The sequence below is a fragment of the Mus pahari genome, chromosome 18, assembly GCF_900095145.1.
Source record: "Mus pahari chromosome 18, PAHARI_EIJ_v1.1, whole genome shotgun sequence".
Taxonomy (NCBI): domain Eukaryota; kingdom Metazoa; phylum Chordata; class Mammalia; order Rodentia; family Muridae; genus Mus; species Mus pahari.
The window spans coordinates 15,037,141-15,049,131 of record NC_034607.1 but is presented as its reverse complement, the minus strand read 5'-3'; the positions used below and the strand labels follow the sequence as shown (position 1 = coordinate 15,049,131).

At 54.9% G+C, this 11,991-nt stretch overlaps 1 protein-coding gene across 1 annotated transcript in view; it reads right to left on the bottom strand.

The window, feature by feature from the left end:
• Window positions 1-283: 283 nt before the first annotated feature.
• The window catches only part of C18H6orf132 (chromosome 18 C6orf132 homolog), a 37,677-nt gene continuing 25,969 nt past the window's right edge, over window positions 284-11,991 (bottom strand). Inside the window, exons 3-5 of the mRNA XM_029531647.1 lie at window positions 5,873-5,948; window positions 1,039-4,228; window positions 284-607 (exon numbers count right to left, since the gene is read on the bottom strand). Coding sequence (XP_029387507.1) covers window positions 490-607; window positions 1,039-4,228; window positions 5,873-5,948 — 3,384 coding nt within the window. The 3' untranslated portion in view covers window positions 284-489. The remainder of the gene's footprint in view (window positions 608-1,038; window positions 4,229-5,872; window positions 5,949-11,991) is intronic.

The following is an 11,991-nucleotide window of genomic DNA, read 5'->3' as shown; positions in this document are numbered from 1 at the left end:
TTGGCCCTGGCTGCTACATAAGACTTCTAAGGCAGAGAGAGCCCTGTGTTGTGCAAATGGCCTTGAACTCATCTCCAAGTGGCTAGGAAGGCCAGCCATTACCTGTCCAGTGTAAGAGGTAAGAGGTAAAAGACAGCCTACACCATCCTTTGTGAGGCTGGGACAGGCAAACGGTCACCTCCATGGGTTTCAATCCTCCTTGCTGACACAGACTGCACCAGATAGCAGAAACAGGGTCCAGCAAGCTCCCCCACCCCCACCCCCATCTGCCAGCGGTCCCCAGACAAGCTGTTCCTTGGTGCTCTTAAGACACGTTTCTGTCTTCCATAGTCCTCTGCTACATCTGTCTGTCTGTCTTCCAGAACAAAGGCTCTCAGCTGTGTCTGAGCTGGGACCTATAATATACCTTGTGCCACCTCCCACCCCCACCCCCCGCAAAACAACTGCCCAGATCCAAGCCCTAGAAGTCAGCCGAGTGAACCGCATGGCTCAGGAAGTGGCTTTCCGATGGGTCCCAGGGTAGGCGTAGGAGATGGGGTGGCGGGTCCCGGGCCTCACGGTGAATGTATTGATGGGGCTTCCATAGTGGGTGTTGCCGTGAGGAGACCTGGAAGGAGTGGAGAGCAGAGAGGTGAAGCTCACATGGCAGCTGGTTGGTCCTCACTCTACCTGCCCTCCCCAGAGCAGAACAACTTAGAAAGTGATGGGCTGGATTTCTGACCTCCAGAGTGGAACCACAGAACACCCATCCTTTTGGTACCCTCTGCTCACTCAAACTCCTGTGTTCTCAGCCTGGGTCTGGGTCTGTCTTTCCACCCGGGGCCACTAGGTCTCCCTCTCCTAGTCTACACTGATTTGAAGCCCTGAAACTTCAGAGGAAGAGGCGTGCAGAGAAGGAAGGCACTAGCCAATAGCACCCTCTTCAGGGATCTGGACCTTCCTCTCTTAGTAAGTCGCAGGCGATGGCCCGAGGCCTTGGCGTTAACCCTGTTGACCGCACCCCCAGAGATCCTTCCATCTTAAGAGAACCCGGCTCACCTGCTGCCTTTGGCAGGGACAAAGCCATAGTCCCCAGCTTTGCTGCCACTACCACCGCCACCACCTGGCGCCTTGAACTTGACCTCGGTGGCACCCCGGGCGCCCTCCAGCGACAGCCTCCGTGCGTGCAGACCTCCGGGGGCCGCGCGGCCCGCAGAGTTGACCCGTCGCATCTCAGGTCCTCCTGGCTGAGGTCCGAAGCAGTTAGGGGAGCTCAGGCTGCGGCCAGTAGAGCCACGGGGCGTCCCAGGGTTGCGATGGGATTCCCCGACGTACAGGCGTTTCTTGATGAGCGATCGTCCGCTGCCTGAGAAGCGATCCAGGCCCCCGGGCTCGGGGTATTGACTTCCCCGGAAGCGCGAGAAGCCAGGAGTCGGATTGGAACCCCGGGGCTGCCCCAAGTCAGAGAAGTTGTTCCTGGGTGGGGACGCGCGACGACCCTGATGCTGCTGCCCAGGGGCCGGAGGCTCGGGATCGTTGCTGAACTCTGGCGGCGGAGGAATGATATCAAAGCTGAACTCCTCCTCCTCCTCCTCCTCTTCCCTCTTGTGGGAAGGAGAGGGCGGGGAAGAGAAGGACTTGGGAAGGGTTCGGCCCTGGGGTAAGCTTGAGGGAGCTGGTCTTTCCCGGGCCACAGGAGCTGGGGTTTCGGCCTTGGTCCATCCATGCCTGTAGGTTGGCTCTGAGCCTTGTGTGTCTGGTCCCTGGTGGGGCTTCCAATGACTGGGCCCCGTGGGCCGTGCTGAGGTCAGATGGGAGTCCTCCGTCTCACTGGGCACCTTAGGGACCACAATGAAGGAATTGGGCCGGCTACCTCTGTAAAAGATGCTATCAGAGCTGGCCTCTGGCTGGTTGCTATGGTCACGGAGACTCCCTGGCAAAGAGGACCGTCCAATCGCAGTCCCGCCAGTCCCAGCCTTCTGTGCCCTCTGCCTGGCTGCAAGGAGCAGGGCCATTGGGGAGCCCCGCTCCACCACTTCCCCAGTCACCGGGTGTCTGAGGAGTTGATCAGCTGGCTGGCCTGGTGTGAGAGATTTGCCCGGATGGCTTTGGAGCTCCTTTTCATCCACTAGACCCCCTGAGTCTGTAGCCTCCCCTCTGGCCCGAGTGGGAGTCACTACCGCAACCCCTCGGCTGTGGCTGTTCTGGCTGCGATGGGGTCTGTAGAGAAATGGTGCCTCTTCTCCACCGGTGGACATCTTTGGTGGGAGAGCTGGAGGAGAGAGGGTGCCGTTTGTGGGCAGTTGGGTAGCCACTGGGTTTCCTTGAAATTCTGGCTTTTCTCTCTGTCTCACGGAGGCAAGGTCCTTCTCTGCCATCAGCTGAGATGATGGGGTGGACAGCTCAGGTGTATGGTCGAATACCGCTGCCTGCCCGGGTGTGTCCTTGGGGGGTGTGGCCTGCCCGGGTGCGTCCTTGGGGGGTGTGGCCTGCCCGGGTGTGTCCTTGGGGTGTGTGGCCTGCCCCGGTGTGTTCTTGGGTGATGTGGTCTTCTCAGGTGTAGGCTTGAGTGGTAAGGTGAGCCCAGGTGAGGCCTTAGGTAGTATGGCCTGTCCCGGTGTAGGCTTGAATGGCGTGGCTGGTCCAGGTGTGACCTTGGGTGATGTTGCTGGACCAGGTACAACCTTGGACTGGAGTGTTGTGGCGGGCAGAGGGGTGGCAGAGGGCTGGGATGGATTCTTGGTGGCAGGCTTATGGAATCTGCCATTATCAGTCCCGTTTTCAAAGGTTCTTCCCCCTTCCAGCCGGGGCTTGGGGGGCAGAGACGCTAAGCTGGGTTTGGCTTCTTTCTCAGCTGAGGAGGCAAACCGAGCCTCTAGCTCATTCCGGATCTGCCTGACACTGGGGGCTGGAGTATCCTGGGGGATGTAGTCCACAGGGGGTAGGGCCAGGTTGCTGGTGGCTTCTCTCTCTGGCAGGCTGCTGCCGGAGGGGCTCTTCTCAGGAGCACAGGGTTGTACCTTCTCAGGCAGGCTTGGAGGAGCTGCCTCCTCTGATAGGCTGGTGTCCTTCTTGTTATCCTTGTCCTTCAAGGCCACAGTAGGAACTGGCCGGTGGCTGAGTGAGCGATCCTCTTTCCTGGACCCACAGAGATAGGCTGCCAGCTCACTTCGAAGCTTCTCCATCTGCCGGGGGTCTCTCCAGTCAACGGGTTCTGACGAGGCTGTGTCCTCCACACTGGGGGGTCTGGGCTTGGGTTTGAGAGCAGGTGAGCTGGATTTGGAGGGCTTCTTAAATCCAGAAGATGGAGGGGCTGCCAGCTCAGTAGAGGGCAGAGGAGGAGCAGCCGGGGGCAGGGAGGATGCTGGCGGAGGGAGTGGGGGAGCCGGTGGAGGCAAGGGAGGGGCTGGGGGCGGAGCTGGGGGCGGAGCTCCAGTTTGTCCATTTGTCTGGGGTTCAGACTGCCTGAGCCTTGGGCTGCCTGGTGTCTCAATGGGCTGCTCTGGCTCTAGGGCCCTGTCTGGGTAAACCTGAGATGCAGGGCGGACATTGAAGCTGGGAGGCAGTGGGAGGGGGGCGGAGGTCTTCTGGGTGGCTTCCTCCTCCTCCTCTGGAGAAGTTCCTGGTGCATCCTGAACCGGGATAGATGAGGTCCTGACTGGGGTTGGGGGAGGCACCTTCGGTGACCTGGGGAAGGTGAGGTGGGGCTCTGGGCTAGACCCTAAGGGGCTCCTCTTTAGTTCAGCAGGGCTTTTGGGGGGGCTGGTTCTGGGGTCCTCTGGGTGCCTGCCATTGAGCGCTACTTCTGATTTCCACTTGGTAATAGCCCCAGAGGGGAAGAGACGAGTTCCAGTTGTATGAAGAGAGACTGGAGCTGGGGGTCCTGGGGCTGGCAAAGAAGGTGGAGGGGGGCTTAGAAAAGCTGATGGTGGGGCAGGGGGGATGAAGTCAGGAGGGGTGGGTGTAGATGGTGGGGATAAGATGTCTAAAGGTGGGGGTGGAGGGGGGGCTGTGCTGGGTGGAGGTGGGGGTGGGGGTTCCACCAGCAGGGGAGGGGGAGGAGGAGGAGGAACAGAAGGAGGGGGTGGGGGAGGGGACTCCCCTGGAGGCTGTGAAGTGTCTTGGGGTGGCCCCGGGGCTGGGCCTGGGGGAGGTGGGGGGATGGATGAGTCCAGATCGTAGCATGCTGGCCTCAGGTCTCCCACAGAGCTGTACAGTCGGAGGTTGCCATTCACTAGTGTGCTGGTACCTGAAAGAAGGGGAGGCAGAGGCATGGAGCTGAGCTGAGCCAGTCTCCACCCCTCTGTGTCTTAACATTGTTTCTGTTTCGTTAATGTGTGTGTCTGAGGAGGGCGGGTACCATGGCGTACCTGAAGTGGACTGAGGACTTAGAGGAATTAAGCCCTCTCTTCCCACCGTATGGGCTCTGGAGACTGAACTCAGCTCGGATTTGGTAGCTCACCTTATCTGCTGAGCCATCTTTCCCCACACCAAGCCGGGTCTCTGTGCCTGGCATGGGGAGAAGGGTTGACCAAGGGAAACACTAGTGTACCTGTGCCTGAAGGGCTAGCTAATGTCCAGCCCGTTCATCCTAAAGCCCACTGAAGAAGCAGCAATGGCTGCTATGTCCTGGGCTGTCAGGACACCTTCTTGTATTAATGGGGTGCTTCCCACTTGGGGTCCTGGAGCAGCCCTGGGTGCTGCCAGGAGGAAGCTGTCTGCACAAATAAACCCACTGCAGGGTTTAGAACCCCTGCAGCGGAGTGTTTGGACTAAGGATGGTGGGAAGGCAGGCAGGCAGGTAGCCGGAACAGTGTGGCTACAGAGATGGACAGACTCCTGGACAGCAGCCACTCGCCCCTCTTCTGCACCCCAGTCCCCAAAGAGTCCGCCTCCCTCCGCCATGCTTGTTTTTCCTTTTCCCTCCTCAGAGTGCTTAGGAGAGAGCAGCCAGCGAGCCGAGCCAGGAGCAGGGCTGCCTGCTCCCAGCTATGTGACGCTGGGGACCTGAAATAGAGCCCCCTGGCTGTGTCCCGACAGAAACAAACAAAAGAAGCAGAGGGATCCTATCCACTAAAGCTTAGTCTTGCCTTGTTCTGTTCTAGGGATCAAATCCAGGGTCTTGCTCCTGCTAGGTGATGTTGACCTCTGGCCTCCACACACTCCTCCACTTGCTCTATACTCCGCCCCTGAAGCTTACTCCATAAGGGGTCAACCCGATAATTCCATAAACGAGTAAATCATTACCACGGAGAAGCCAGCAAGAAAAACAGCAGGGGAGGGGTGCGGAGAGGTTAGGAAGGCCCGCCCACTGGGAAGGTGACCTCGGAGCAGAGGGGTAGTAAGGGTGGGCTGCAGAGCAGACCCCGGGGTGAAAACCTGCCGGGCGGGCTCGCTGAGGAGCTGCCTTTAGGAGCTGCAGGGATGGAGAAGGGGGAGGGGGAGGGGAGCGGCGACAGAGACGCGCAGTTCTCAGGAACCTTTGCTCAGGGTCACACAGGGTGTCACCGCCTGACTTCACCAAGTGGCTCACATCCATCCCATGAGATGGCACTGCTCTTCTCAAGCAGGGCACGTGTCCTGGGGACAGAGCTACCCAGGCTAGGTTTGTGGGACCCAGAGGTCTTTCCGCTGCCTTCCATTCTGCTGTGACACGGGCCCTCCCCGCTTTCCCCACTCTCTAAGGTGGGTGTTAGCCAACCTCATCTCTCCTCATCTCTCAGGCCCACTGTTCTCACCCACCTTGACCAGTAGTAGCTAAGAGGCCAGAGGACGCTGGCTTTGCCTCCAGCCGGGGAAATGGAGATGTTTGCTTGCTTGCTTGTTTTGTTTTGTTTTAACTTCAGGGCCCCAGCAGGGAGGAAAGGAAGCCACAAGATCAGAGTTTTCTTACCTCCCACTTCTTTGTCTGCAAAGTCTTCTGGGACAGACGGGGTGGGCACAGCCAGCCCATGGTTCTCCTGGGCATTCTGAAAGAGACCAGGGGACGTGGAGAGATGAACAGACAAATCCGACTGAGTCTCACCTTACTGAAGAAACTGCAGGAATGGTAGTAGCCATACGACTTTGTCAGTGACCTCATTTATTTTAGATTAATTATCTGTGCAGTGCCCACAGCGGCCAGAAGATGACAAACCTGAGTCACACACGAGTTGAGAATGAGCACGCGGGTGCTGGGAACTGCAAGGGCAGCAAGTGCTCTTAACTGATAAACCATCTCTCCAGCCCGCCCCGAGATTTAAAAAATAAATCTGGGTTGGGGATATATTTCAGTTGGTAGAATGTTTTTCCCAGTAGTGTACACAAAGCCCTGAGTTCGAGCCCCAGCAGGGTAAAACCCGTGTGTGGTGGGGTATGCCTGGAATCTCAGTGCTCAGGGCAAGATCAGGAGTTCAAGGACATCCTCAGCCACATAATGAGTTTGAGGCCATCCTGTGAAACATGAGACTTTGTGGGGGGGGAAAAAAACTGCCAAATATCCTGTTGTTTTTTTTTTCTCAACTAGAAATGCATGCTTTGGGGTTCCCCCTTCAGTTTATTTATTTATTTATTTATTTAATGCTTTATGCATGTACGAGAACAACCACAAAAGCAATGTTCGTTGCAGATCAAATTTGCAAATACAGAACCAGCAAAGACGAGGGTTAGCTACCTAGGAATAAACATCTCAATTCAAAGCAAACCAAGGAGTCAGGCATGCTGCCGCACATCAGGTGATCCCGCTCTACATCACGGCCCCCTCGAAGCATAACCAAAGCCAACCACCCACCCCCCCCAAAAAAAAATGAGGGCTGGTGAGATTTCTCAAAGGGTAAAGGTGAAAGGTGCTTGCTGCCAATGCTGGTGGCCTGGGCTGAGCAGAGCTGGTCTCTGGGACCCAGAATGGAAGGAGAGAACCAGCTCCTGGGAACTGTCCCCAAACCTAACACAAAGAACCTGCAGTGACTCGGCTGCCCCCAAAACACCCTCATCCCGACCTCCACAGAAGATAACTAAGTGTTGAGGCAGGGCTCTGCAAGCTGGGCTCTGATCTCTCACCAGAACCAAACAGAGCCATGTTTGCACAGCTGTGAGTCTATTTTGCATTCTATCCGCACCCCCTGCCCCCAACACATTTCCATAGATCAACAAAGTGCATACAGCTGCCACTTGGGAGCTTGGCGGAGTAGCTGCATGTGCCTCTCAGGGGTCTCGGTGGCCTGGCCTCTGGTTCCCACGCCCACTCTCCTTTCCCACTCACCTAGCGCACCAGCTTACGTTCTAGTCTGACCAACCCCACCACCACCACCACCACCACAGTCTGCATGCTTCCTGGGACTGGAGTTGGGCAAGCCATCTATTTCTCCTTTATTTCTTTTCTTCGAGCCACCGTCCGTGGCCTCAGAGTCTCTATGTAGCTGAAGATGACCCTGAACTTCTGGTTTTCCTGCCTTCACCTCCCCAGTGCTGGGATGGCAGCTGTCACCACCACACCTGCCTCTGTGGCATTGAGGATTAAACTCAGGGCTCTGTGCATGTGAGGCAAGCGCTCATCCCAGTGCCCCTCCCATTAATTTCTAATAATACCAAGAATGCTCCTTGTGCCCTACTCAAAACCGTCTCCGTCACCACTCACTGAGAAAGATGTCCCCTGCATGTACCGCGGGTGAGGAAACAGACGCCCAGAAGTGTCTCAGAAGTATACAGCCGGTACTACTGGACCCAGGCCCTGGGCATTGTGCTGTCGCCACAGCCCTTCCTTTAAGGACTAGCTCAGCTGCCCTTTGTAAAGGGGCTTTGGAGCAAATGGACTTGATGTTATCCGCCAGCCCTGCTACCTCGCCACAGGACTGAGAAAAATACTTCAACCCCCCCTCCCCCACCGGATCTGTTTTGTTTTGTGTTTTTTTTTTGTTTTTTTTGTTTTTTTGGTTTTTTGAGACAGGGTTTCTCTGTATAGCCCTGGCTGTCCTGGGACTCACTTTGTAGACCAGGCTGGCCTCGAACTCAGAAATCCGCCTGCCTCTGCCTCCCGAGTGCTGGGATTAAAGGCGTGCGCCACCAGGCCCGGCCCCACCAGATCTGTTATCTCTACCTGTGAACTTGCGCTAAGCCCAGAAGGGACCCATGCACCCATCTGTGATGTTCTGAATAGGCACAGCCCCCAAAGACTCCTGTATCTGAATACTTGGTCCACGGGGAGTGGCACTGTTAGGAGGCATGTGACTGTGGAGGCGTGTGACTGTGGAGGCGTGTGACTGTGGAGGCGAGTGACTGTGGAGGCGTGTGACGACTGTGGAGGCGTGTGACTGTGGAGGCGTGTGACTGTGGGGTTGGGCTTTGAGGTTTCCTGTGTTCTCAGTAAGCCTTGTGAGGCCGTCTCCTGCAGATTGAGATGTAGAACCAATTCTCAGCTCCTCCAGAGCCATGTCTGCCTGCGTGAAGCACGGTGCCTTCTCGCCATGAAGATAAAGGGCTGAACCTCTGGAACTGTAAGCCAGCCCTCATTCATTTTTTTCCCCGTTATAAGAGTAGTCATGGTCGCCGGGCGTGGTGGTGCACACCTTTAGTCCCAGCACTGGGAAGGCAGAGGCAGGCGGATTTCTGAGTTCGAGGCCAGTCTGGTCAACAAAATGAGTTCCAGGACAGCCAGGGCTACACAGAGAAACCCTGTCTCGAAAAACCCAAACCAAACCAACCAAACAAAAACCCTAAGTAAGAGACCCTCTAAGGAGTTCATGAAGAGTGACTGAGGTAATGTCCAGAAAGCACTGGGCTCATGGCACAGGGATGTCAATAAATGTTCCTAATGTTACAAAGGAGTTACCTGTCCCCTGCGCAAGCCAGGCCCTACCAACACTCGGCTATTGTGAACCACCCAGGCAGGCAGGGCTCTGCCCTCCACAAGTCCAGTGTACTGCCCACTTCGACATCTCCATTCACAAGGCAAACACCTTTTGTTTGCTTTCTCAATAGTTCTTACTTATATTTTGTGTGTATGTACTGGTGTGTGTATGTGTGTGTCTGTGTATGTGTGTGTGTGTGTGTGTAGAACACAAGTCAACCTGAGGTATCCCTCAGGAATCAATCACTTTTTGTTTTTGTTTTTCAGGACAGAGTATCTCTGTGTAGCCCAACCAGGCTGACCTCGAACTCAGAAATCCACCTGCCTCTGCCTCCCAAGTGCTGGGATCAAAGGCCTGCATCACCACGGCTCACTGCCTGGCAAATGAATCACTTTTGCTTTTGAGACATGGTCTCTCTTACTGGACTGGAGCTGGCCAAGTAGAAGAAGGTGTCAGATCCCCCGGAACTGGAATTAGAGTGGTTATGAATCACCATGTGGGAGCTGGAACTAAGCTGTTTAGAAGAGGAGCAAGTTCTCTTGGCCATCTCTTCCAGGCCCTCTAGATGGTTTGTTTGTTTGTTTGTTTGTTTGTGTTGAGACAAGATCTCTTTACATAGCCTCGCTCTTCTGGAACTTATTCTGAGGACCAGGCGGACCTTGAACTCCCAGAGTTTTGCCTGCCTCAGTCTTCTGAGTGCTGGAATTAGAGGCATGTGCCAAGATACTCACTCAGCTCTAGATAATTCTTGATTTCCTCGGATGAAACTGGGGGACTTCTTGTTGTCCATGGACCTACCAGGTCTTAAGGCATCCTCAGACTAGACAGGGAAAGTCCAGTTGTTACTGGTGGCCTGGGCTTAGGGGCTCAGTGAGGTAGATGTTCCCCCCAACTCTCAGACCCTGGTTGCTAGGACCCTCAGAGCCTTTCTGGTAATCTGTGACAGCTACAGCCTTTTCATACCCGTAAACAATTCTGATGTTAGACTGGCCTTGAAGTAGATTCCAGCTTATCTGCCTCAGTGACATGCAGGTTCTTTGCTGCCTCTGCCCTAGCCCAGCAGAGGAGTCTCCCTAGACCTTCTGAGAAGCACCACGCACATGGAAATTGCTAGTCATCTTCATAGTAGACATTCTCTTTGGTGTGATGGGGACCAGGGTTGAGAGCTCTGCTGACTCCCTGGAGCACAACTGGAAATCGGAAAAGTCTCAGGTCCTGCTTGTCCTCAGCAGTGTGACCCTGGGCAGGCAGTGACAAGTTAGACTGATCCATGATGGAACTGGGAGCTTGCCCTACGTTCTCTTGAATCGCCTAACACAGCCAGTATACTGATACTTAAAAAGACAAAACAAACCAACAAAACAACAAAAACAAGGTCTCGCTATGTAGTCTCACATTCACAATCCCCCTGTCTCAGTACCCTCAGGGATAGAATTACAGTGTGCTACCACCGAGATTCATTCAACTCTCGTTTATTCCTGTGTATGAGTCTTTGGCCTTCATGGACGTCTGTGCACCAGGCTCATGTCTAGAGTCTCCAGAGAGCAGGAGAGGGGATTGGATCCTGCGTCACAGACGGTTGTGAGCAGAGCAGCCATGTGGACGCCTGAACTGAACCCAGGCCCTCTGCCTTCCCTCCCGACCCTAACTCTTCCTGTTCTACGTATCCATGAAAAATGTTCTCTTCACATAAAATGCAGAGACTAGGAGGCACAAATGAAAGCAAAATGCTCTTTAGATGTAAAATAAACTCATAAAGATAATGCAGCCCCCGGCCGTCACCCTCTAATGTCTTCCCTAACAAAGGCAAAAAAAAAAAAAAAAAAAGCTCCAAACAAGCAAAGCCAAGATCCATGGGGTCCTGGGCACCTGCCAGTTCTCTCTCTCTCTCTCTCTCTCTTTCTCCCTTCCCCTTTCTCCTTCCCTCCCTCTCTCTCTTCCTCTCTCCCTTTCTCTCCCTTTCTCCCTCCCTTTACATCCTTGCTTCCTTTATTTGTTTTTTTTTTTTGAGACAGGTTCGCTGTGTAGCCCTGGCTGTCCTGGAACTCACTCTGTAGACCAGGCTGGCCTTAAACTCAGAGCTCCACCTGCCTCTGCCTTCCAAGTGCTGGAATTAAAGTTGTGCACCACCACTGCCTGGCCTGCCTGCTTCTTTGGGGGCGCTGGGGATGAACCTTAGATTTTCAGGGTTTCACTCTGTAGGTTAAGGAGGCCTCGAACTCCTGCCGAAGCCTCCTGAGTGCAGGGTTTTAGATATATACAACTTCCAGCCATTTCGATCCTAAAACACTGCAAACAGGTCAAGCCTCCCCAGACCGCAGCACAGAAGCCTGTCAGCAATAGAGAGCGAGCAGCTCAGGCCTGGGCTGGCTCCTTAGTCTCTCCCCCTACACAAGGAAGCCCCGAAGTCCGGCCTCATCCTTACAGCATCTCCCAGGTGCAAACCAAGCAGTCCCAGGCTGCCCAAGCCCCTGCGTTTTCCTCTCACACCTCACTGCGTTGGCTCTTAGCAGCTGTGTCTAGCACACTGGAGAGGAGGCAAATACGATCTCATTTGAATCTCAGCCTCAGAAAAACAGATGGGGTGTTTCCCTCTTTAGTATGGGACCCGGACTGCTGGGATCAAGAGCGCAGGCCCGGAAGATGATCAGTTCAGCGTGGACAGTGCAGGTGTGTAGGGCACCACCTTCATTTGCCCAGTGTCCCGCCCTCCTGACTCTGGGAACTGAGGCGAATCCTCCAGAAGAAGAGGGTCCGGGGATGGTGAGAGGGCGCGGTGGGGAAAGAGCTTGCTGTGTAAGCAAGGGGACCCGTGTTCCAAGCCCTAGAGCCCACATAAAGGTGGAAGCCATAGTGAGTGCCTGTAGTGGTAATACTCCGATGGTGAGATGAGAGCTGGACATTCGAGAGTCCCTGGAAGGGAAGTGTGCAGGTCAGCTGGCCTGGCACAGTGAAACAAGAGACCCTGTCTCAAACCAAACAAGCAAAAGGTGGAGAGCAACACGCAGGGATGTCCTCTGACTTCTGACTTCTACACATATCCTGTGTGTGCAGCCTTCCCATCACCCCAGATACACACAAGCATGCATGCACCTATGTGAACATGCACTCACATAGACACATACACATGTACACACGCATGCATACATGAACACACATAGACACACCACACACACACACACACACA